A 23,291-nucleotide genomic window follows, 5' to 3' on the forward strand; every position below is an offset into this window, starting at 1 on the left:
TTTTTCTTTGTTTTTATGAAAAAAAATTTTTTGATGTCTATTTTTGAGAGAGAGAGTGACAGAGCATGAGCAGGGGAGGGGCAGACACACACACACACACACACACACACACACACACACACACACACAGAATCTGAAGCAGGCTCTAGGCTCTGAGTTGTCAGCACAGAGCCCAGTGTAGGGTTTGAATTCAGGAACTGTGAGATTATAACCTGAGCTGAAGTCAGATGCTTAACTGAACTTTTTCTGTCCTTTTTTTTTTTTTTGTATTTGGTTCCATTTTATTTCTACTACTGGTTTTTTTTATATCTCTTTTAAAAAAATATTTAGTGGTTGAGGCACTTGGGTGGCTCAGTTGGTTGAGCATCTCACTCTTGATTTCTGCTTGGGTAGTGATCCTAGGGTCGTGGGAACGAGCTCCACATTGGGCTTTGTGCTGGCATGGAGCTTGCTTGAGACTTTCTCTCTTTCTCGCTTTCTCTTTCTCTGCCCCTCTGCTCCTCTCCCCTGCTTGCACTCTCTCTCTCAAAAAAAATTTAGTGGTTGAGCTAGAGTCTATAGTACATACATTTAATTACAGTCACCTTCAAATAATGTTATGTTGTTTCATGTGTAGTGTAGACTACAGTACATTCCCAGTTTTTGTTTACCCTACTTTGTGTTATTTTTGCCATACATTTTAGTTTTGCATATAACACACAATATGTTGATACTTTGTTTTAGATAGTTAATTATCTTGTAGAGTAATGGAAATAAAAAGTAAAGAATTCCATACTTTTGTTTATTTGTGTTATCTCAAGGGCTGTTTATTTCTTTGTGTAGATCCCAATTTCTGTGCAGTTTCATTTTCTTTCTGCTGGAAAGCTTTTTTTTTTTTAATCACTTTTTATAATGTAGACTGGTTGCCAATCAATTCTCTGCTTTTGTTTGAGAGTATTTCTTCATTTTTATGGTAACTACTTTATTGAGATATAACTCCTGTACCGTATAATTCATTCATCATACAGTACCTCCTTGTATTGTATGAGTGTTCTAATTCCTTCACATACTTGCCAACACTTCTTTTCCTTTTTATTTATTTTTTAAATTATAGACACCCCAGTGGGTATGAAATGATCTCATTGTGGTTTTTGATTTACATTTCTCTAATGACTAATGATGTTGATCATCTCTTCATGTATTTGTTGGCCATTTGTACATTTTCTTTGGAGAAAAGTCTTCATATCCTTTGCTCATTAAATTTTTTAAGTATAAAAGTCACATAAAACATACTATTTAAAAATTTAAGGGGCACCTGGGTGGCTCAGTCGGTTAAGTGTCCGACTTCAGCTCAGGTCACGATCTCACAGTCCGTGAGTTCGAGCCCCGCATCGGGCTCTGGGCTGATGGCTCGGAGCCTGGAGCCTGCTTCCGATTCTGTGTCTCCCTCTCTCTCTGCCCCTCCTCCATTCATGCTCTGTCTCTCTCTGTCTCAAAAATAAATAAAACGTTAAAAAAAAAATTTAAAAATTAAAAAAATTAAAAAATGTTTCTATCATGAAAGAGGTGTTGAATTTTGTCAAATGTTTTTTCTGTGTCTGTTAAAATGATTATTTGGGTTTTATCTTTTCTGCCCTTTTTTTTTTTTTTAATTTACATCCAAGTTAGCATATAGTGCAACAATGATTTCAGGAGTAGATTCCTTAATGCCCCTTACCCATTTAGCCCATCCTCCCTCCCACAACCCCTCCAGCAACCCTCTATTGGTTCTCCATATTTAAGAGTCTGTTGTGTTTTGTCCCCTCCCTGTTTTTATATTAGTTTTGCTTCCCTTCCCTTACGTTCATCTGTTTTGTATCTTAAATTCCTCATATGAATGAAGTTGTATGATATTTGCCTTTCTCTGACTAATTTCACTTAGCATAATACCCTCTAGTTGCATCCATGTAGTTGCAAATGGCAAAATTTCATTCTTTTTGATTGCCGAGTAATACTCCATTGTGTGTGTGTGTGTGTGTGTGTGTGTGTGTGTGTGTGTGTGTGTGTATATATACAGCACCTTTATCATTCATCCATCGATGGACATTTGGGCTCTTTCCATACTGTGGCTATTGTTGATAGCGCTGCTGTAAACATTGGGGGTGCATGTGCCCCTTCGAAACAGCATACCTGTATCCCTTGGATAAATACCTACTAGTGCAATTGCTGGGTCGTAGGGTAGTTCTATTTTTAATTTTTTGAGAAACCTCCATACTGTTTTCCAGAGTGGCTGCACCAGTTTGCATTCCCATGGGTTTTATGTTTTAAAAACTTTGTTGATTTGGTATACTAATTGATTTTCTTATGTTAAACTAACTTTGCATTCCTCGGATAAAGTCTCCTTTGTCATGGTGTAGAATACTTTTTATATGATGCTGGATTTGTTTTGCTGGTATTATGTTGAGAATTTATTGCATCTACATTTCGTAAGAGATACCAGTCTATAGTTTTCTGGTCATATGTTTGTGTGGATTTGGTGTCAGGCTAATATTGGCCTCAGGGAATGAGTTGCATTTTGGTTTCTCCTTTAATTTTTGGAAGAGTTGGTGTTAATTTTTCTTTAACTGGCAGAATTCACCAGTGAAGCCATCTGGACCTGGGCCTTTTTTTGTGGATAGGTTTTGATTACTGGTTCAGTCTCTTACCTATTGTAGTTTTATTCAGGTTTTTTCTGTAACTTCTTGAGTCAGTTTTGGTAGTTTGTCTTAGGAATTTGTGTTTCCTCTAAGTTAGCAAATTTATTGATGTACAGTTTTTCTTATAGTATTCCATTATAGTCCTTTTTATTTTTATTTTTTTAAGATTGTTAGGAATGTCTCCACTGTCAGTCCTGCTTTTAGTTGTTTGAGTCTTCTTTTTTCCTCCCCTGCTCAATCTAACTCAGTTTGTCAATTTTGTTGTTTTCAAAAATTATTCTTTTTATCAACTTACCTGTTTTTCTATTTTCTATTGATTTCTTCTGTATTCTTTTAGGTTTAGTTTTCTCTTTTTTTCCCCTGTGTCTTGAGGTAGAAGTTTAGGTTATTGATTCAAGATCTTTCTTTTTTAATATAGGCATTAGACAGCTGTAAATTTCCTAAGTACTCCTTTAGCTGCATTCTATAAGTTTTGAAGACATACTTTATTTTCATTCATCTCAAAGTATTTTCTTTTTTTCTTAAGAGATTTTATTTTTAAATAATCTCTATACCCAATGTGGGGTTCGAACCCACAACCGAGATCAAGAGTTGCTGGGTGCCTGGGTGGCTCAGTCAGTTGATTCTAACTCTTGATTCGTCTCAGGTCATGATCTCATGGTTTGTGAGATCAAACCCCGCATCAGGCTTTGCGCTGACAGTGTAGAGCCTGCTTGGGATCGTCTCTCCCTCTCTCTCTGCCTCTCCCTTGCTCTTGCATGTGTGCACTTGCTCAGTCTCTCAAAATAAATAAATAAAGAGAAAAAAAAAAGTCATATGCTCTACTACCTGAGCCAGCCCTGTGCCCCCCAAAATATTTTCTACTACCTTTTTGGTTTCTTCTTTGACCCATTGGTTAGTTTAGGGTGTTTTGTTTCATTCTGTGTATTTGTCAGTTTCCCAGATTTCTTCTTTCTGTTATCACTAATTTCACTCACTGTAGTTGGAAAACATACTTTGTATGTTTTTTATCCTTTTATATTTATTGAGGCCTGTTCTATTGCTATCATTTGATGTATGGAAAATATTCTATATACACTTAAGGAAAATGGATACTCTGCCATCAGGGGGAGTAGTGTTCTGTAGATACCTGTTTGGTCTAGTTGGCTGGAGTGTTAAATAGATCTTTGGTCTAGTTGGGTTATAGTTTTGTTTAAATTTTCTATTTCCTTGTTGATGTTCTGCCTAGTTCTCCCTGTTACTGAAAGTGGTATGTTGAATCTTATTCATTTTTGAAGAATGTTTCCCTTGTTTATAGAATTCTGGTTTGACACTTATTTTTTTTTCCAGCATTTTCAGAATGGCACTGTGTTGTCTTCTGGCTGCACGGTTTTGGTGAGAAGGTGATGAGAATTCTTACCTTTGTTCTTTACGTAACCTGTTTTGTTTTTTTTTTTTGGTGACTGCCTTCAATGTAGTGTGTGTGTAGGCTTCACGCCCAGCATGCAGCCCAATGTGGGGCTTGAACTCACAACCCTGAGATCAAAACCTGAGCTGAGATCAAGAGTTGGATACTTAACTGACTGAGCCACCCAGGCACTCCTGGAATATATATTTTTTAAATATTCTTTTTGGATCTGTGATTTGTAGTCTCTTATCAGTTTTTGAAAATTCTCAATTTTGTTTTATTAAGACTATTTTTTTTAGAGCAGTGTTAGGTTCACAGCAAATTGAGGGGCAGGTACAGTGATTTTCCATTTACCCCTTGATCTCATGCATGTATAGCTGCCTCCATCAGAGTGAAGCGTTATAACTAATGAACATACTTTGACATATTATTATCACCTGAAGTCCATAGTTTACCTTGGGTTCACTTTTGGTGTTGTACATTCTGTGGATTTTGACAAATATGTAATGACATGTATCTGTCATGATATCATACATTTTCACTGCCCTAAGAATCCTTTGTGCCCTCCCTATTCATTCCTCCTGCTGCCAGTCTCTTGGAGTCACTGGTCATTTTACTGTCTCCATAGTTTTGTCTTTTCCAGCATGTCATATAAGCCTTCATACAGTATGAAGTCTTTTCAGGTTGGCTTCTTTCACTTAGTAATACACATTTAAGGTTCTTCTGTGTCTTTTCATGCTTTGGTAGATCATTTCTTTTTATTTGCTGAATAATATTTCATTGTCTGAATATAGCATTGTTTATTCATTCACCTACTGAAGGTCATTTTGATTGCTTCCAAGTTTTTTTTTTTTTTTTTTCAACGTTTATTTATTTTTGGGACAGAGAGAGACAGAGCATGAACAGGGGAGGGGCAGAGAGAGAGGGAGACACAGAATCAGAAACAGGCTCCAGGCTCTGAGCCATCAGCCCAGAGCCTGACACGGGGCTCGAACTCACGGACCGCGAGATCGTGACCTGGCTGAAGTCGGACGCTTAACCGACTGCGCCACCCAGGCGCCCCTGATTGCTTCCAAGTTTTAACAATTAAGAATAAAGCTTCTATAAATATCTGTGTGCATTTATGTGCATCTCTTCTGGGTAAATAACCAAGGAGTCTGATTGTTGGATTGTATAGTAAGAGTATGTTTAGTTTTGTAAGAAATCGCCAAACTGTCTTCCAGAGTGGCTGTACCATTTTGCATTCCCATGATCAGTGAATGAGAGTTCCTATTGCTCCATACCCTCACCAGCATTTGGTGTTTTCAGCATTCCAGAATTTGGTCATTCTAATAGGTATATAGTAGTATCTCATTGTGTGTGTGTTTTTTAAGTTTATTTATTTATTTTGAGACAGAGAGGGTTGGGTAGAAGCAGGGAGAAAGGGATAGAGAGAGAGAGAATCCCAAGCAAGCTCCACACTGTTAGTGCAGAGCCCAATGCTGGGCTTGAACTCACAAATAGTGAGATCGTGACCTGAGCCGAAGTTTGATGCTTAACCTGTTGAGCCACGGTGCGGAGTCTGCTTGGGATTCTCTCTCTCTTCCTCTCTCTGCCCCTCCTCTGCTCATGTTCCCTCCCTCCTTCTGTCTCTCTCTCTCTCTCTCTCTCTCTCTCTCTCTCTCACACACACTCAAAAGTGTGTTGTTTAATCTCCATGAGTTTTTAGATTTTCTAGTTATATTTCTGTTAAAGATATGTAGTTTAATTTCATTGTAATCTGAGAGCAGATGTTGCCTGATTTTTATTTTAAATTTGTTAAGGTGTGTTTTATGGCCCAGAAGTATGTGAGCTTGAAAAGGGTGTATATATTCTTATTATTGGTTGAAATAATCTATAGGCTCAATTATGTACAATGGTGTTAAGTTCAATTATATCCTTCCTGCTTTTCTGCCTGCTGCATCAGTCCACTTCTGATAGAGGGATGTTGAAGTTTTAAAATACGATAGTGGATTCCTGTATTTCTCCTTGCAGTTCTATCAGGTTTTGCCTCACATAGTGACATTATTGTTAGGCATTTACATGTTGAGGATTGTTATGTTGTCCTGAAGAATTAACCTCTTTATCACTATGTAATGCCCTTCTTATACCTGATAACTTTTCCTTGCTCTGAAGTCTGCTCTTTCTGAAGTTAATGTAATTACTCCTATTTTCTTTTGATTAGTGTTATTATGGTAAATTTTTCCATTTACTTTTTCACATATGGTTTTTATTAATTTGTTATTTTTATTATTATGTTGAGATATTTTTTCTCTAAACTCACTTTGTTGTGAGTTTTTATCATGAATGGGTATTGAATTTTGTCAAGTGCTTTTTCTGCCTCTTTTGAGATGATCATATGATTTTTATGCTTCATTTTGTTGTTTGTTTCGTTTATTGAAGTATAATTAACATACAATGTAATATTTTAAGTGTGTGACATGTTGATTCAATAATTCTTTACATCACTCAGTGCTTATCGCAATAAGTGTAGTCACCATCTGTTACCATACAACATTATTACAATATTATTGACTATATTCCCTATGCTGTACCATCTATTCACTTTTAATCTCTAGCTGTCTTTATATTTAAAGTGGGTTTTTGGGGCACCTGGCTGGTTCAGTCAGTGGAGCATGTGACTCTCGATCTTGAGGTTGTGAGTTTGAGCCCCACATTTGGTGTGGAGATTACTTAAAATCTTTAAAAAAAAAAAAGCGGGTTACTTGTAGATAACGTAGTTTGTGGTTGCTTTTTGATCCACTCTGACAATCTCTTTTAATTTGTACATTTAGTCCTTGGCATTCAAGGTGATTAATTGATTAATTATTTAAAAAAATTTTTACTTATTTAAGTAATCTCTACACCCAGTGTGAGGCTTGAACTCAACCCCTAGATCAAGAGTCACATGTTCCTCCAGTTGAGCCAGCTAGGCACCCCCATGTGATTATTTTGTAGCTGGATTAAGGTCTGTCTTACTGTTTTCTGTATTTGCTCCTCTTCTTCATTCTCATTTTTGTCTTCTACTTTGTTTCTGCCTTTTGTGGTTTTAACTGAGCATCTTATTCAACTTTCTCTCCTTAACATTTCAGTTATTTTCTTTTTTTATATTTTTATTTATTTATTTGTTTTAGAGAGAGAGAGAGAGAGAGTGTGAGCAGAGGAGAGGGCAGAGGGAGAAGGAGAGAGAATCTCAAGTAGGCACCAGTGAACTCAGTAAGGTGGGTCTTGATCCCATGACCCTGGGATCATGACCTGAACCGAAATCAAGAGTCAGATAGATGCTCAACCGACTGAGCCACCCAGGTGCTCCCCCCCCCCGTTTTTGTTTTTGTTTTTGTTTTTGTTTTTTTACAGTTTTCAGTGATTGCTCTGGAGTTTGCCATATACATTTACAACTAATCCAAGTCCATTTTCAAATAACACTGTAATGTGGGCACCTGGGTGGCTCAGTTAGTTGGACGTCCGGCTCTTGATATTGGTTCAGGTCTTGATATTGCTGTTGTGATCTCAAGGTCCTGAGATTGAGCCCTGACTCTGGCTTTGAGCTGAGCATGGAGCTTGCTTGGGTTTATCTCTCTCTCTCTCTCTCTCTTTCTCTCTTTCTCTGTCTCTCTCTCTCTCCCTCTCTCCCTCCCTCTCTCTCTCTGTCCCTCTGTCCCCCTCTCCCTCTCTCCCTCTGTTCCTCCCCTGCTTGTGTGTGCATGCTCGCTCACTCAAAAAAATAAACATTTAATTTTTTTTGAGAGACAGACAGAGTGTGAGTAGGGGAGGGGCAGGAGAGAGGGAGACACAGAATCTGAAGTGGACTCCAGGCTCTTAGCAGTCAGCACAAAGCCTGACGTGGGGCTTGAACTCAGGAACTGTGAGATCATGACCTGAGCCTAAGTTGGACACTTAAGTGACTGAGCCACCCAAGCGCCCCAATAAATAAACATTTAAAATAAAACAAATGGATCACCTGGGTGGCTCAGTCGATTGAGCTATTGCCTTTTGGTTTCTGCCCAGGTCATGATCCCAGTTTGTGAGTTTGAGCCCCATGTTGGGCTCGGTGCTGGCAGCACAGAGCCTTCTTGGTATTCTCCCTCTCCCTCTCTCTCTGCCCCTTCCCCACTCGCTCTGCCTGTGTGTCTCTCAAAATAAATTAATTAATTAAAAAATTTTAAATAAAACCAAGTAACACTGTAATGCTTCATGAGTATTGTGTGTACTTTATAATAACAAAATTATGCTAATTCTTCTTATTCCTTGTATCATTGTTGTTATTTATTTCACAAATATAGAAGCATATATAAAAATATGTAAGCATACATAGTCAAATACATTATTACTGTTAGCGTTGTGAACAAACTGTTTTCTGTTAGATTAAGAATAAGAAAAATAAAAGTTTTTTTTTTTTAACGTTTATTTATTTTTGAGACAGAGAAAGACAGAGCATGAATGGGGGAGGGTCAGAGGGAGACAGAATACGAAACAGGCTCCAGGCTCTGAGCTGTCGCGGGGCTTGAACCCACGGACCGCGAGATCATAACCTGAGCCGAAGTCGGCCGCTCATCCGACTGAGCCACCCAGGCACCCCGAAAAATAAAAGATTTTATGTTACCTTCATTTATTCCTTCTTTGATACTCTTACTTTGTGTATATGTATATGAGTTTCTGACCTATGTTTGAGGAACTTCTTTGAACGTTTCTTGCAAGGCAGGTCTACTGTCAACAAATTCCTTCCATTTTTGTTTGTCCGAGAAAGTCTCTATTTCTCCTTCACTTTTGAAGAATAATTTACAGGGTACGGAATTGTGTATAGGTGGCTTTTCCCCTCAACACTTAAGTGTTTTACTCTATTCTCTTTTTGCTTGCATGGTTTCTGAGAAATTAGATGTAATTCTTATCTTTATTTCTGTATAGGTAAGGTTTTTTTTCTCCCTTTGGCTTCCTTCAGGATTTTTTCTTTATCTTAGATTTTCTATAGTTTGAAAATGATATGCCTAGGTGTAGGGTGGGTTGTGTGTGTGTGGTGGGGGGGTGAGCTTAGGTCTGTGTTTTGGTATCTGACATTACTTTGGGGAAATTGAGTCATTTCTGTTTCACATGTTTCTTTTGCTTCTTTCTTTCTTTCTTTCTTTCTTTCTTTCTTTCTTTCTTTCTTTCTTCTCCTTATGATAATTCCATTATGTGTTTATTACTCCTTTTGTTATTGTCCCACAGTTCTTGGATATATTCTATTTTATTCTTTTCAGTCTTTGTTCTCTTTATAGTATTGGAGATTTCTCTGATGTATGCTCAGTTATATTCAGGCTGCTAATAAGCCCATCAAAGGCATTCTTCATTTCTCTTAGTGTTTTGTTGTTGTTTTTGCGAGAGAGAGAGCATGCATGCACACAGCGGGGGTTGGGAGGTGGGTAGAAGAAGAAGGAAAGAGAGGGAGAATCTTGAGCAGGCTCCACACCCAGCATGGAGCCTGACACGGGGCTTGATCTCACAACTCTGAGATCATGACCTGAGCTGAAATCAAGAGTTTGATGCTTAACTGACTGAGCCACTCAGGTGCCCCTGTTATAGTGTTTTTGATCTCTAGGATTTTTTTTTTGGTTCTTTCTTAGGATTTTCATCTCTTTATTTATGTTGTCCATCTCTCCTTGCATGCTTTCTACTTGCATGCTCTCTAAATATACTAAGGGGTCTGTACTAAGATTGCTTAGTATATTAATCATAGTTGTTTGAAATTCCCAGTCTGATAATTCTAGTATCTCTGCCATGTCTGGTTCTAATTATTACTCTGTCTCTTCAAGTTGTGTTTTTATGCCTTTTATTATGCCTTGTATATAAACACTTCTTTAATTAGGTTTTTTTTTTTTTTAATTTTGGAGAGAGAGCACACATGCGGGAGAGGGGCAAGGGGTGGCAGGGAGAGAGAGAGAATCTTAAGCAGGCTCCATGCTCAGTGCAGAGCCTCACATGGTGCTTGATCTCATGACTCTGGGATCATGACCTGAGCCAAAATCAAGAGTTGGATGCTCAACTGACTGAGCCACCCAGGCGCCCCTGTAATTTCTTCTTGATAGCTGGACATGATGTACTGGGTAGAAAGAAATAGTTATGAATGGGTTTTTGATAACATGTTGGTAAGGTGTGGAAGTAGGGAAAGTATTCTATAATCTTTTTTTTTTTTTTTTAAACGTTATTGATTTATTTTGAGAGAGAGTGAGCAGGGGAAAGGCAGAAAGAGAGGGAGAGAGAATCCCACTACACTGTCAGCACAGATCCCGATGCGGGGCTCAAACTCATGAATTCGCAGTGAGATCATGACCTAAGGCGAAATCAAGAGTCATATGCTTAGGGGCGCCTGGGTGGCGCAGTCGGTTAAGCGTCCGACTTCAGCCAGGTCACGATCTCGCGGTCCGTGAGTTCGAGCCCCGCGTCGGGCTCTGGGCTGATGGCTCAGAGCCTGGAGCCTGTTTCCGACTCTGTGTCTCCCTCTCTCTCTGCCCCTCCCCCGTTCATGCTCTGTCTCTCTCTGTCCCAAAAATAAATAAACGTTGAAAAAAAAAATTTAAAAAAAAGAGTCATATGCTTAACTGACTGAGCCATGCAAGTGCCCCATGGGAAAGTATTCTATAGTTCTGTGGTTAGGTCTCAGTCTGTCAGTGAATCTGTGCCTCTGTACTGTGAACTTCGTAAGTATTTCTCGGTTTTTCTCCCCTCACTTCCTTTATGTGGGACAAGATGGCTAGAGAAGGTTGGAATTTTGTACTTTCCCTTCTTACAGGTCAGACACTGATAATACCCTGTCATTGTAGGCTCTGGTTAACTAGTTTGACCTAGGGCAGACCTTCTTAAAAAGAAGGGAGTACTCTGACATATTTCAAATTATTTCCTTTTTCTCTCCGTCTGTTGGATGCTCAAGATGAAATTTCTGCTATTTTTATTGTGAGAACCTAGTTGAGCCCTTGGAGGTAAAGTTCACAAACTTTGGGGTGGGGTGGTTGCTATGATGGAGTTCCTGTGGAGTTTTTAACACTCAGACTTCTATGCACTGAGCCTCCAGTAATTTGTCAATTATGGTTTATAGTTTTCTACCCTGGCACTGGTTTCTGTGGTGGTTTCTGCTGTTGAATCTCTTGCTCTGATAAACCATGACTCCCTGTATTCCCCTCTCCATCTCTTTATCTTGGGGGCAGTTGTTTGCTCTGTGTTCTTCCCTCATGGATCAAAGAAGAGTTGTTGATTTTTTAGTCTCTGAAGAGATTTTCACTTCTTGTTAGGACAGAGTGGCAACTTTTAAGCTCCTTACATGTGGAACCAGAAGTTGGTTGTGTTGTCTCCATTATAGTTTTTCATTTGACTTTTGTACAGTTTATCATTTTTGTATGTCTTTGCAATTAGCATTTTGATAACATCTGAGTCTCTTGAGTTAACATGCCATAGTTTTTATTATTTTCTTTCTTTTCTCTTTCTTTCTTTCTTTCTTTCTTTCTTTCTTTCTTTCTTTCTTTCTTTCTTTCTTTCTTTCTTTCTCTTCCTTCCTTCCTTCCTTCCTTCCTTCCTTCCTTCCTTCCTTCCTTCCTGAAATTTATTGTCAAATTGGTTTCCATACAACACCAGTTGCTCATCCCAACAGGTGCCCTCTTCAATGCCCATCACCCACTTTCCCCTCCCCCCACCCCTCATCAACCCTCAGTTTGTTCTCAGTATTTAAGAGTCTCTTATGGTTTGCCTCCTTCCCTCTCTGTAACTTTTTTTCCCCCCTTCCCCTACCCCTGGTCTTCTGTTGAGTTTCTCAGAATCCACATATGAGTGAAAACATGTAACATGCCATAGTTTACTTAACCATTGTTTGTTTTTAAGTCATTGCTCTTATAGATGCTAGTGTCCTGGACATCTTTTTGTGTATTCTGCTTCTCTTCAGTGACTGCCTAGGGTCATTTCCTAGAAGTCATATCACTTTGTTTGAGAATGCACATCTATAGGGGTTACATGGTGCCTTTCAAAAGTATTTTACACATTTACACTGTAACTGGCAATATATAGGTATATCAGCCTCACTACAGTACAGAGCTATATCTGTTTTGGAAAAGAAAGTTCTTAGGAAAAGATTTGGGTGCGAAAATCATTTATCTTATTTTCTTTTATATGAAATGTTCCCTTTCAGCCATTTCAAATACCCCCAAATTATACAGGTTCTCTTGATGTACTATCTAAATTTGTGATCTGGATCGTTAACAGCCTGTTTGTATGTCTCAGTGGGAGGCTAACCTGAATGTTGGGAGATGTTAATCATCATAAATTATGATCAGCATAATCAGCTTTATACAAATTGTGCACTACTGTGTGTTTAGCTTAGCAGAATCATTTGATAATCTGGGCAAGTCCATTCATTTGGAGATTCTAAGGTTGACAGTTGCTGATACTTTCCTTAAAGGTGTATGCTCCCAGGAAAAAGTTTGTTTTTCCCTTTCTTCTAGTGGTTGGATTCTTCTATAGGTGAGAGGTCAGGTAAAATGAATCCTAGTCAACAGTGATGCTTCTTGGATTTTAGTCTCAGATCATGGTTGCTGTGTGAAAATAAGAGATGGTACTAGTGAAAGACAGTAACTAATTCCGATTGTGGTTAAATTAAATATGTAATGGTGGCTTTGTCAAGTTATGTGGTTGTATGCTGTCAGTAAAATATATGTAAAATGACTGATAATCTGAATTGAAGTTTTGGATTTCTTTAAATAATATATAATGACAATGCATTATTTAATTATTAATTAATAATAATTAGCAGTTATTGGATGCTTGCTATGTGCCAAGTACTATTCTAAGCTTTCTACATGTATTAAATTAATTCTCATAACAGCCTTAAATATTACTACTTCAAGTTTATGTATGTGCGACCTAAAACAAGTATTACGGAATCATGGTATTTATCTGACAATCCCTAAAGTCAGGAGTATATTTACTCTACATGCATGTCCACAGCAGATTAAAAGAAGCAAAGTAAAAGTAGGGAGGGAGATTATCAAAGACCAGCACCAGTGTCCAGGTATACAGCATAAGTAAGGTACTGAAATCTAGACACTAAAGAAGTAAAATCAAGATTTAAACCCAGGCAGTCTGCCTCTAGTGTTCTTGTATATTAGAAAACAGAATCATACTATGTTACTATATTAAAGTTCTTGTTCTAATGGTGTAGCAAGAGGGCAGAATCTGGAGAATACTTCAGTTAATGTAGCAAAGCCTCATGTCTCCAGAACCTTTAGGGAATAGGGTGTTTTGAAAAACAGTATTACAAAGATCTCAGATTTGTTGTGCATTATATGGTTCTTGTTTCTCTTAAATTGAACATAAATGATGTAATCAAAAATTTTTATTTTTATTTATTTATTTTTTATATATATGAAATTTATTGACAAATTGGTTTCCATACAACACCCAGTGCTCATCCCAAAAGGTGCCCTCCTCAATACCCATCACCCACCCTCCCCTCCCTCCCACCCCCCATCAACCCTCAGTTTGTTCTCAGTTTTTAACAGTCTCTTATGCTTTGGCTCTCTCCCACTCTAACCTCTTTTTTTTTTTTTTTTCCTTCCCCTCCCCCATGGGTTCCTGTTAAGTTTCTCAGGATCCACATAAGAGTGAAACCATATGGTATCTGTCTTTCTCTGTATGGCTTATTTCACTTAGCATTACACTCTCCAGTTCCATCCACGTTGCTACAAAAGGCCATATTTCATTTTTTCTCATTGCCACGTAGTATTCCATTGTGTATATATACCACAATTTCTTTATCCATTCATCAGTTGATGGACATTTAGGCTCTTTCCATAATTTGGCTATTGTTGAGAGTGCTGCTATGAACATCGGGGTACAAGTGCCCCTATGCATCAGTACTCCTGTATCCCTTGGATAAATTCCTAGCAGTGCTATTGCTGGGTCATAGGGTAGGTCTATTTTTAATTTTCTGAGGAACCTCCACACTGTTTTCCAGAGCGGCTGCACCAATTTGCATTCCCACCAACAGTGCAAGAGGGTTCCCGTTTCTCCACATCCTCTCCAGCATCTATAGTCTCCTGATTTGTTCATTTTGGCCACTCTGACTGGCGTGAGGTGATACCTGAGTGTGGTTTTGATTTGTATTTCCCTGATAAGGAGCGACGCTGAACATCTTTTCATGTGCCCGTTGGCCATCTGGATGTCTTCTTTAGAGAAGTGTCTATTCATGTTTTCTGCCCATTTCTTCACTGGGTTATTTGTTTTTCGGGTGTGGAGTTTGGTGAGCTCTTTATAGATTTTGGATACTAGCCCTTTGTCCGATATGTCATTTGCAAATATCTTTTCCCATTCCGTTGGTTGCCTTTTAGTTTTGTTGGTTGTTTCCTTTGCTGTGCAGAAGCTTTTTATCTTCATAAGGTCCCAGTAATTCACTTTTGCTTTTAATTCCCTTGCCTTTGGGGATGTGTCGAGTAAGAGATTGCTACGGCTGAGGTCAGAGAGGTCTTTTCCTGTCAAAAATTTTTAAATGATTTAGTGATTTTGATAGGAATTTTTTCACTTTACTATTCTAGTAGCATGTTAATTTGCATTTTAATTTGCATTTTTTTGATGACTAATGATTTTTTCGTGTGCTTATTGGTCATTCTAGTATTTTCCTTTCTGAAGTATCTGTTTAGAATCCTTGCTTATTATTTTAAAACTTAGATTGCTTGTTTTATTAAATTGTAGGAATTTTTTGTATATTTTGGATGTAAGTTCTTTATCAGATTTTATTTATTTATTTTCTTTTTTTTTTATTTTAGAGAGAGGGAAAGTGCATGAGTTGGGGAGAGGGGCAGGGGGAAAGAGAGAGAGAGAGAGACAGAGAGAGAGAGAGAGAGAGGAGAGAGAGAGAGAGGATCGTAAGCAGGCTCCGTGCTCGGTGCAGAGCTTGACGTGGGGCTGGATCTCATGACTGTGAGATGATGACCTGAGCAGAAATCAAGAGTTGGATGCTCAGCCAACTTAGCTACCCAGACACCACACCCCTATCAGAGTGTGTGTGTGTGTGTGTGTGTGTGTGTGTGTGTGTGTGTGTGTGTGTGTGTGTGTTGTGAATATGTGCTCCCATTTTGTGGCTTACCTTTTTATTCTTAAGATTTAAATTATTATTAGGTCCATTTTTTTCTTGTATGCTTTTTTCTTTCTGGGTCTTGTATAAGCAATCTTTGACTACCCCAAGATTACAAAGATTTTCACTTAGGTTTTCTTCTAGAATTTTTATAGTTTTAGCTTTTATATTTAGTTGTGTGATCCATTTTGAGTTAATTTTTGTATATAGTATGAGGTCAGAGCTGAGGATAATTTTTTTGATGGATATACAGTTGTTCTAGCACTGTTTGTTGAAAAACCTGTTCTTGGGGGGCCTGGGTGGCTCAGTCAGTTGAGCGTCCGACTTCGGCTCAGGTCATGATCTCACGGTCCGTGAGTTCGAGCCCTGCGTCGGGCTCTGTGCTGACAGCTCAGAGCCTGGAGCCCGTTTCAGATTCTGTGTCTCCCTCTCTCTCTGCCCCTCCCCTGTTCATGCTCTGTCTCTCTCGGTCTCAAAAATAAATAAACGTTAAAAAAAAAAATTAAAAAAAAAAGAAAAACTTGTTCTTGTCGAAAATCAATGTGTGCATCTATTTCTGAATTTTCTATTATGTTCCATTAATCAAGCTTGTTGGGATTTTGATTGGGATTGTGTTAATTCTATAATTTGGTTAGAATTGATGCCTTATTTTCTGAGTGTCATTATGAACTCATAGATTTAAACACATTTAATATCTTAGTTCATTGTATTCATTATTCTTACTGATTTTCCAGTTCACTTTTTGGCCAATTGTTCAATTTTTGGCCAACTTAAAAGTTGGCTATTAAGTTCTTTTGATATGACCCTAGTAACGTCTGATAGATACCTTGCTCGCAACAGATATTCTAGCTAATTTTTTTTTTTTTTACATTTCTTGCTCCAGACTTGGAATCAGCCACTGTACTTTTATATCAGCCATGGTACCTTTCTCAAAGATACCCTAGTTGCTTTTAATGGGAAATTGTGTTTGGAGATCACATTCTGGTCACTAGGGATGTTCTTTTCTACTGGGTAAATCAGAGGATTTTGAAGAATAAAATTCTTCTGGTTGAGTGCACAAAGCAATGTGATATGTAGCAAAAAGTCCTGGAATGGGAGCCAGTTTTTTTAATTTTTTCATTCATTTGCCAAATATTTGTTGAGTTTCTGTCAGGTGCCAGGCACTCTTTTATGCAACAGTGAACAAAGTAGGCAAAAACGCTGCCTTTATGGGAGTTTACAGTCTAGTTAACCCAGGATTTTTACTGAAACAACTGCTATTTTTCTTGGCCAATACCTTACGTTTAGGTCTTTCCTCATTTATAAGATTTTTTTTTTTTTGATTTTTTTAACATTCAATTTTGAGAGACAGGGAGAGACAGAGTGTGAGTGGGGGAGGGGCAGAGAGAGAGGGAGACACTCCAAAGCAGGCTCCAGGCTCTGAGCTGTCAGCACAGAGCTGAACGTGGGGCTCGAACTCATAGACCATGAGATCGTGACCTGAGCTGAAGTCAGACGCTTAACTGACTGAGCCACCCAGGCGTCCCCCCTCATTTATAAGATTATGAAATTGTACTAAATGGTCTGTAGTGTTTTCACTCGAAAAGTTTAATAATTTTGTTTTCTTGCTTCCATGCTTATTCAGTGTTTGTGCTGTTCCTCTCCTCTTTTTGTCTTATCCTCTTACAGAAATGACAGAAGAAGAACAGTTTGCTCTGGCTCTCAAAATGAGTGAGCAGGAAGCTAGGGAGATGAACAGCCAAGAGGAGGAAGAAGAGGAACTCTTGAGGAAAGCCATTGCAGAAAGCCTGAATGTAAATATGCTATGTTCGAAAAGTTTGTGAGGGTTGATCAGAAGTTAATTTTTTGTTGTTTTTGTTTTTTGTTTTTTACTTCTGCAGTATTACAGTTGCATTAGGAACTCGCTGTAGTAGTTCATAAGGTTTTCAACTAACAAATATTTCCCATAATAATTTTAAAGTGTTTGTTGAATTGTTGGTGAATCCAATTTGAAGTGTTTTGTTAATTTAAATGAAAGAGTTTTCTTCCACCCCACAAGATTTTCAGTATATGGTTTAAGAGGATCATAGTAGTTGGCAGCTTCCGAAAAGAGTTACCAAGTCCCAAGAAACCAAAAGGAAGCAAGATGAGGTGCTTACTTCCCCTGTTTTTTGGGGAGAGCAAAGGCAATGAGAAACTAGAAGTGAGTTATGGAAAGAAAGAATGAGCAATTAAAATTTTTTCAAATAATGTTAAATTGTGATTTGAATATGTATAGTTGAAATTATTTTAAATGTGAAGGTTATTTGCCAGTAGGAGGTCCTGAGCCATCCTTTATGTCATTCATGTCTCTATATTAGAAAAGGATGTAGTATAGTGATCTAGTATAGCATTTTGCACATAGTAGGCATTCAGTACACATTGTAGAAGTCATTTGAATTGAGCATCTGCATTTTGGAAAGGAGAATCTCTTAGGGACAGTGGCCTCCCCATTTTGTCCTTCCTGTGACCCTTCATGTATAGCTATTTTAATAATAAACCTGGTCTGGTGTGGGATCACTTGTTTCAGAGTTGCCGGCCTTCTGATGCTTCTGCTACCAAATCTCGACCTCTGGCAACTGGACCATCTTCACAGTCCCACCAAGAGAAAACCACAGACTCTGGGACCACTGAAGGCATGTCTCCCTGTTCTGACTCCTCCCACTCATCAAGTATAACTATATCACAGGGATCTCATGCTGAGAGTAGATATACAGAAATGCCCCAAATCCCTTTGGTGTGGTATTAAAGAGGTTAAATCTGAAAGTAGTTGAGATCTCACTAATATCCAGCATACTTTTATCTCCAAGGAAGTCAACATTTGGTTAAACACAAAGAAGAGCCTTTTACCCACATTATGTAATTCTTGGTAAGTGATAACTTACCAAGCCCTCTTAACGAAGAACAGTTTGTCCTTAGCCCTACTTTTTCTCAAATACCTACAGGCATATGGCAGCTGGTACCTCCATCACTGTTTAAAGGCTCACATATCAGTCAGGGAAACGAGGCTGAGGAAAGAGAGGAGCCTTGGGACCACACTGAAAACACTGAAGAGGAGCCGGTCTTTGGCAGCTCAGGAAGCTGGGATCAGTCAAGCCAGCCAGTGTTTGAGAATGAGAACGTTAAATGTTTTGACAGATGTATTGGCCACTTGGCTGAGCACACACAGTGTGGGAAGCCACAGGAAAGTACTGGGAGGGGTTGTGCTTTTCACAAAGCTGCCCAGGGTAGGGGGGACACATCTAGGCACTGTCTGCTTACCCAAGCAGATGCCAAAGGTCTCGATGTTGGGGGCACTGTGCACTACTTCTGGGGTATTCCATTTTGCCCTGCTGGAGTAGACCCTAACCAATATACCAAGGTCATTCTCTGCCAGTTGGAGGTTTATCAGAAGAGCCTAAAAATGGCTCAGAGTCAGCTCTTTAAAAAAAAAGGGTTTGGGGAACCAGTGTTACCTAGACCTCCTTCTCTGATCCAGAATGAATGTGGCCAAGGAGATCAGGCTAGTGAAAAAAATGAAGACATCTCAGAAGATATGGGAGATGAAGACAAAGAGGAGAGGCAGGAGTCTAGGGCATCTGTCTGGCACTCAAAAACCAAGGATTTCCAAGAAAGCCCACTTAAAAGCTTGAAAGAGAAACTTTTGTTGGAGGAAGAACCAACAACCAGTCATGGTCAGGTAAGGGTCAGTGATGCTGTGATTAAGGACAATTTATTCACAAGTTAAACAAGAATTATAGCTATTTGTTCTTTTTGTGGTCTTTTTTCCTGATTTTAAAGTAACACATGCTCACTATGGAGAATTAGGAAAGTGCGGGAGAGTGTAAGGAAGAAAAAAATTATCCATAATCTCAGCGCCAAGAGGCAATCATCATTATTTCTGTGCATTTTAACATGTTATTTTTAAATTTTTCAACAAAATGAAGACTCTTGTGTATAAGCTTTATTTCTTTTCCCCACTTAATAGTTTATCTTAAATCTTTCCTGATTCATTAAGTGTATTTGAAAACATTATTATATGGATGTGTCATAATTTATACTTTGTGTTTTAAAATTTTATTATTTCTAAAAAGTTAAGTTTTTGAATAGGTAATAATATTCACATGGCCCAGAATTCAAAAAGATGTCAATGAAAAGTCTGTCACTTATCCCCTTCCCCAGCCAACCAGGTCCCTTCCCTCAAGTCAACCTATATTGCTAGCTTCCAGTGTATTCTTCTAAGATATTTTATGTAGTACCAGCAAATGAGTATACATACTCTTTTTCCATACTCTACACATTATTCTGCACCTTGCTTTTTTCATTGAAATATTTCTGAGATTGTTCCATAACTGTACATAAGGAATTTCTTCCTTATTTTGGATGTGTAATACACTGTGTATGGATGAATTTTATCCAGTGCCCCTATTGGTTGACTTTTAGGTGTCTGATATTTTACAAACACTATTGCACTGATTACTCTTGTATGAAGATGTTTCATCCACATGGGAGATATTTGCATAATTTCTTGTAGATATAATTGGTGGATCAAAGGATATATGCATTTACAGTTTTGTTAGCTACTGCCAAATTGCCTTCCATAGATGTTGTATAAATTTACACTCACAGCAGTGTATGAGTACCAGCTTCCCTTAACCATACCAAATCAGTACTATTAGGACTTTTTGATCTTTGCCAATCTGAGGAATGAAAAATACTATCTCAATACAGTCTTAAATTGCTTTTCTTTTATTGTGTGTGCAGTTGAAATCCATTTATATTTCCTCTTCTGGCTGTTTAGATTTTATGGGCATTTTTCTTTTTCAACAGTTTTTTTCTTAGTGGTTTGTAGGCACCCTTTACATATTAGAGGAAGTGGTCCTTTTTAATAGGAAGGGTAGTTTTCCAGTTTATTTCCCCCCCACATGATGGTATATTTTTTATTTTGCTTGTGGTGGTTTTCTATAATTTACCAAAAACAATCGCCTATTTGGGAACATTTAGGTTGCCTTTTCAGTTTTTTTTCTGATATATCTAGATTGTATTATATATCAAAGCTTATATTCTATTTTTCTCTAGATATTATAAAAGCAATCATATAATTATAATATACATAGTTATATATTATACACAATATATAATTATAATGTATAAACCGAAAGTTTAAATTTGGAGTATTCTTTTCTATGCGTATGCTGTTTGTTACTATTTTTATTTTTGGGCTCTCAGTTTTTGGTTTTGTTTTGCTGTTATCCTATTCTGTCTCTTATGATAAGAGTTCAAGAAATGATTTTTTAGCTATGAGAAATTTCACAGCATAGTGTAGAGAACCTGGATTTGCAGTTTGAATTTTGACTTTTGTGTTTTAGTAACTGTATATCTTTGAGCAAGCTGTTTAACCTTTGTGAATCTCAGTTTTACATCTGTAAAATGAGAATAGTAATTCATGTCTTACAGTAGTTTTAATGATTAAAGTGAATTATGTAAAATGTCTAGTATGATGCTTAGGAGATTATAGGCACTCAGTAAATGGTAGTTCTCTCTAAGGGACCAGAACAGCATTCATTGAGGGTACCTATGGGAATCATTCTTCCTCAGCAGCCTTCTTCATCCACATTCTGGCAATTTTGCTGTAAGGGAAGGGAAAGTATTTTTCTTAACAATTCTTCTAGTGACTTACCTCTTTTCCAAAGGAAAGTTAGATTGTGCTTGTGATAACATGTTTGTTAGTTCTTTGTAATTCAGAGATACTTCCCCTTAAGAGAATAAATTAGCTCTATAAATGAACATTTATTTATTGTATTTGTTGACTGATTGTAATTCAAGTTGTTAGCTTGAAAATCCCAGGGACTAGAGTTGTAGAGCGTAGCCTTTTGTCAAGTTCTAAGGTTTGAAAGCAGCGACTTTGGAACAGCAGTGTATGAGTACCAGCTCAAGGATGATGGGGGCACTATACAGACTGAAGTTCTCTAACTTCCCTGAACCTGGCCACCAAATACTATAGATAGTAAGTACTATTTGGCCACAAGCAATCAAATCAAGCTAGTTTAATTAAAAAAGAAGACTTTATCTCGGAGCGCCTGGGTGGCTCAGTTGGTTGAGTGTCCACCTTTGGCTCAGGTCATGATCTTGCAGTTTGTGGGTTTGGCCCCATGTTGGGCTCTGTGCTGACAGCTTGGGGCTGGAGCCTGCTTCAGTTTTTGTGTCTCCCTCTCTCTGCCCCTCCCCCGCTCTCACTCTGTCTCTCTCAAAAATAAATGGGAAATATTAAAAAAAAAAAAAAAAGAGGACTTTATCATGAGGAAACAGGGTGCCTTATAAATTCTAAAACAGGATGGTAACTAAGCCTGGACAAGGTCTGGGATGTTATCTGTAATTTTTCTATATCTAATTGCTATATTGTGGTATCTGCTTTGTTTTTCTCCCTACATATTGGCTTTCTTGGCTTCTCTTTCACAATGGTAGGTGTAAGACACTGATCCTACAGCTTCCAAACTTAAATGCAGGTTATAGGAGATTTATTCTCTTTCAGTTCCAATTTCAAATTCTAAGAAAGGACTTATGGCCCATTTGGGATTAGTAGCCTTCACCAGCCCAGCTTACTGTGGCCTGATGTGTGGTCTGTGTCAAATTGTACAAGTGACTAAGTCCACTGCTATAATATAGTGGGAGGGGTGATGGACTGTCTTTAGCAAAAAAAGAGACCAGGCAGACAAACTAGTAAGTATCCATATAGTCACTGTCATTAACATCAATTTTAGAAATGACTTAGAACTGTTGAAAAATACTGAAAAGTTTAAAGAATAAAGTTGATAACATTCAGGGTCCTACCATCTAGTGATATACTCCTTCATCTTCTATACGTATTTTTATACAGTGTCTATAATATTATATTTTTGTATTTTTATGTTAACATTATGTACACATTTTCTTATGATATTAAAGTCATTTGTAGATTTCACTTTTTTAATGACTGCATAATAGTCTGGCTTATGAATTTATCATAATATTTTAACCCTTTTCATACTGCTAGATATTTTGGTTGTGATAAACATCTTTCTTAAGTAAAACTTTGTTCTATTTAAAATTAGTGTCCTTAGGGGTAGGGAGCAAGAAAAATTCTGGGTTAAAGAGCTGCAAACATAAAAAAAGGTCTTACTATTTATTGCCAAGTTGCGTTTTGGAAAGGTTGCTCAAATGTGTACTCCTTCCTTACAGTAATGTATGAGAATGCCTAGGTCAGTCTTGCCAACACAGAATAGGATCTGTAAAAAACAAAACAAACAAACTTGCAAATTTTATAGGCAAATAATGAAAATCTGACAGTTGTAATTTTACCACTTGGTTTTTTGCTTTTAGGAACTGTGGGTAGAAAGAATTTACATGTTTATTAAACATTTTCTTTTTTTTTTTTTTTTTTTAAATTTTTTTCAACGTTTATTTATTTTTGGGACAGAGAGAGACAGAGCATGAATGGGGGAGGGACAGAGAGAGGGAGACACAGAATGGGAAACAGGCTCCAGGCTCTGAGCCATCAGCCCAGAGCCTGACGCGGGGCTCGAACTCACGGACCGCGAGATCGTGACCTGGCTGAAGTCGGACGCTTAACCGACTGCGCCACCCAGGCGCCCCTATTAAACATTTTCTATTGATTATGACTTTGCTGGAGCTGCCCATATATGAGACTCCTTGGTTGATAGAGATAGCAAAAGATTTCTAGAAATAGGGACTTAAAAACATTCACTTTGAGGCAAATTGCTTTAGTATACATGAAGGTTTTAAAAGCTTTCGAATCAGATAGCTAGTTTCTGGCATCACAGCAACAATAGAGAGGTTGTTAGTGAAGATGGAAAGATCATCTTGATGGCCATACAGCCGGGAGGTGGAGGAGTAGTATATTGATGTGGTCGCTACTCTTCGGGGTCTGATCCTTAATTTTTCAGTCCAGATACTGGAATTTATTTTTCAGAAATGGCCAGATTATGTGGGGGTGTGAGAACTGATGTTGACACGTCAAACTTCAAGCTGACTTGTACACCAGATGACAGTTTGCTGATTTATTATGGAAGATAGATGTTTTTGGTGACCAGAATATTCAGGTTCACCGTCCATTGAGCCTTCTTCTAGGATGAAGGTATCTGGAAGG

The 23,291-nt window shown here is 38.0% G+C and overlaps 1 protein-coding gene across 3 annotated transcripts in view; it reads left to right on the forward strand.

Moving 5' to 3' along the window:
- UIMC1 (ubiquitin interaction motif containing 1) overlaps nt 1–23,291 on the forward strand; it is a 119,590-nt gene that overhangs the window by 38,871 nt on the left and 57,428 nt on the right. For 2 of the 3 annotated variants that reach the window (XM_047090689.1, XM_047090694.1), the window contains exons 4-6: nt 16,817–16,941; nt 17,697–17,802; nt 18,112–18,845. In XM_047090689.1, coding sequence (XP_046946645.1) covers nt 16,817–16,941; nt 17,697–17,802; nt 18,112–18,845 — 965 coding nt within the window. The remainder of the gene's footprint in view (nt 1–16,816; nt 16,942–17,696; nt 17,803–18,111; nt 18,846–23,291) is intronic. The other variant, XM_047090702.1, reaches the window with a different exon arrangement.

This window comes from Lynx rufus, unplaced genomic scaffold (assembly GCF_022079265.1).
Source record: "Lynx rufus isolate CCGP_SWC_20201006 ecotype Redwood Valley unplaced genomic scaffold, mLynRuf1.p SCAF_1, whole genome shotgun sequence".
Taxonomy (NCBI): Eukaryota; Metazoa; Chordata; class Mammalia; order Carnivora; family Felidae; genus Lynx; species Lynx rufus.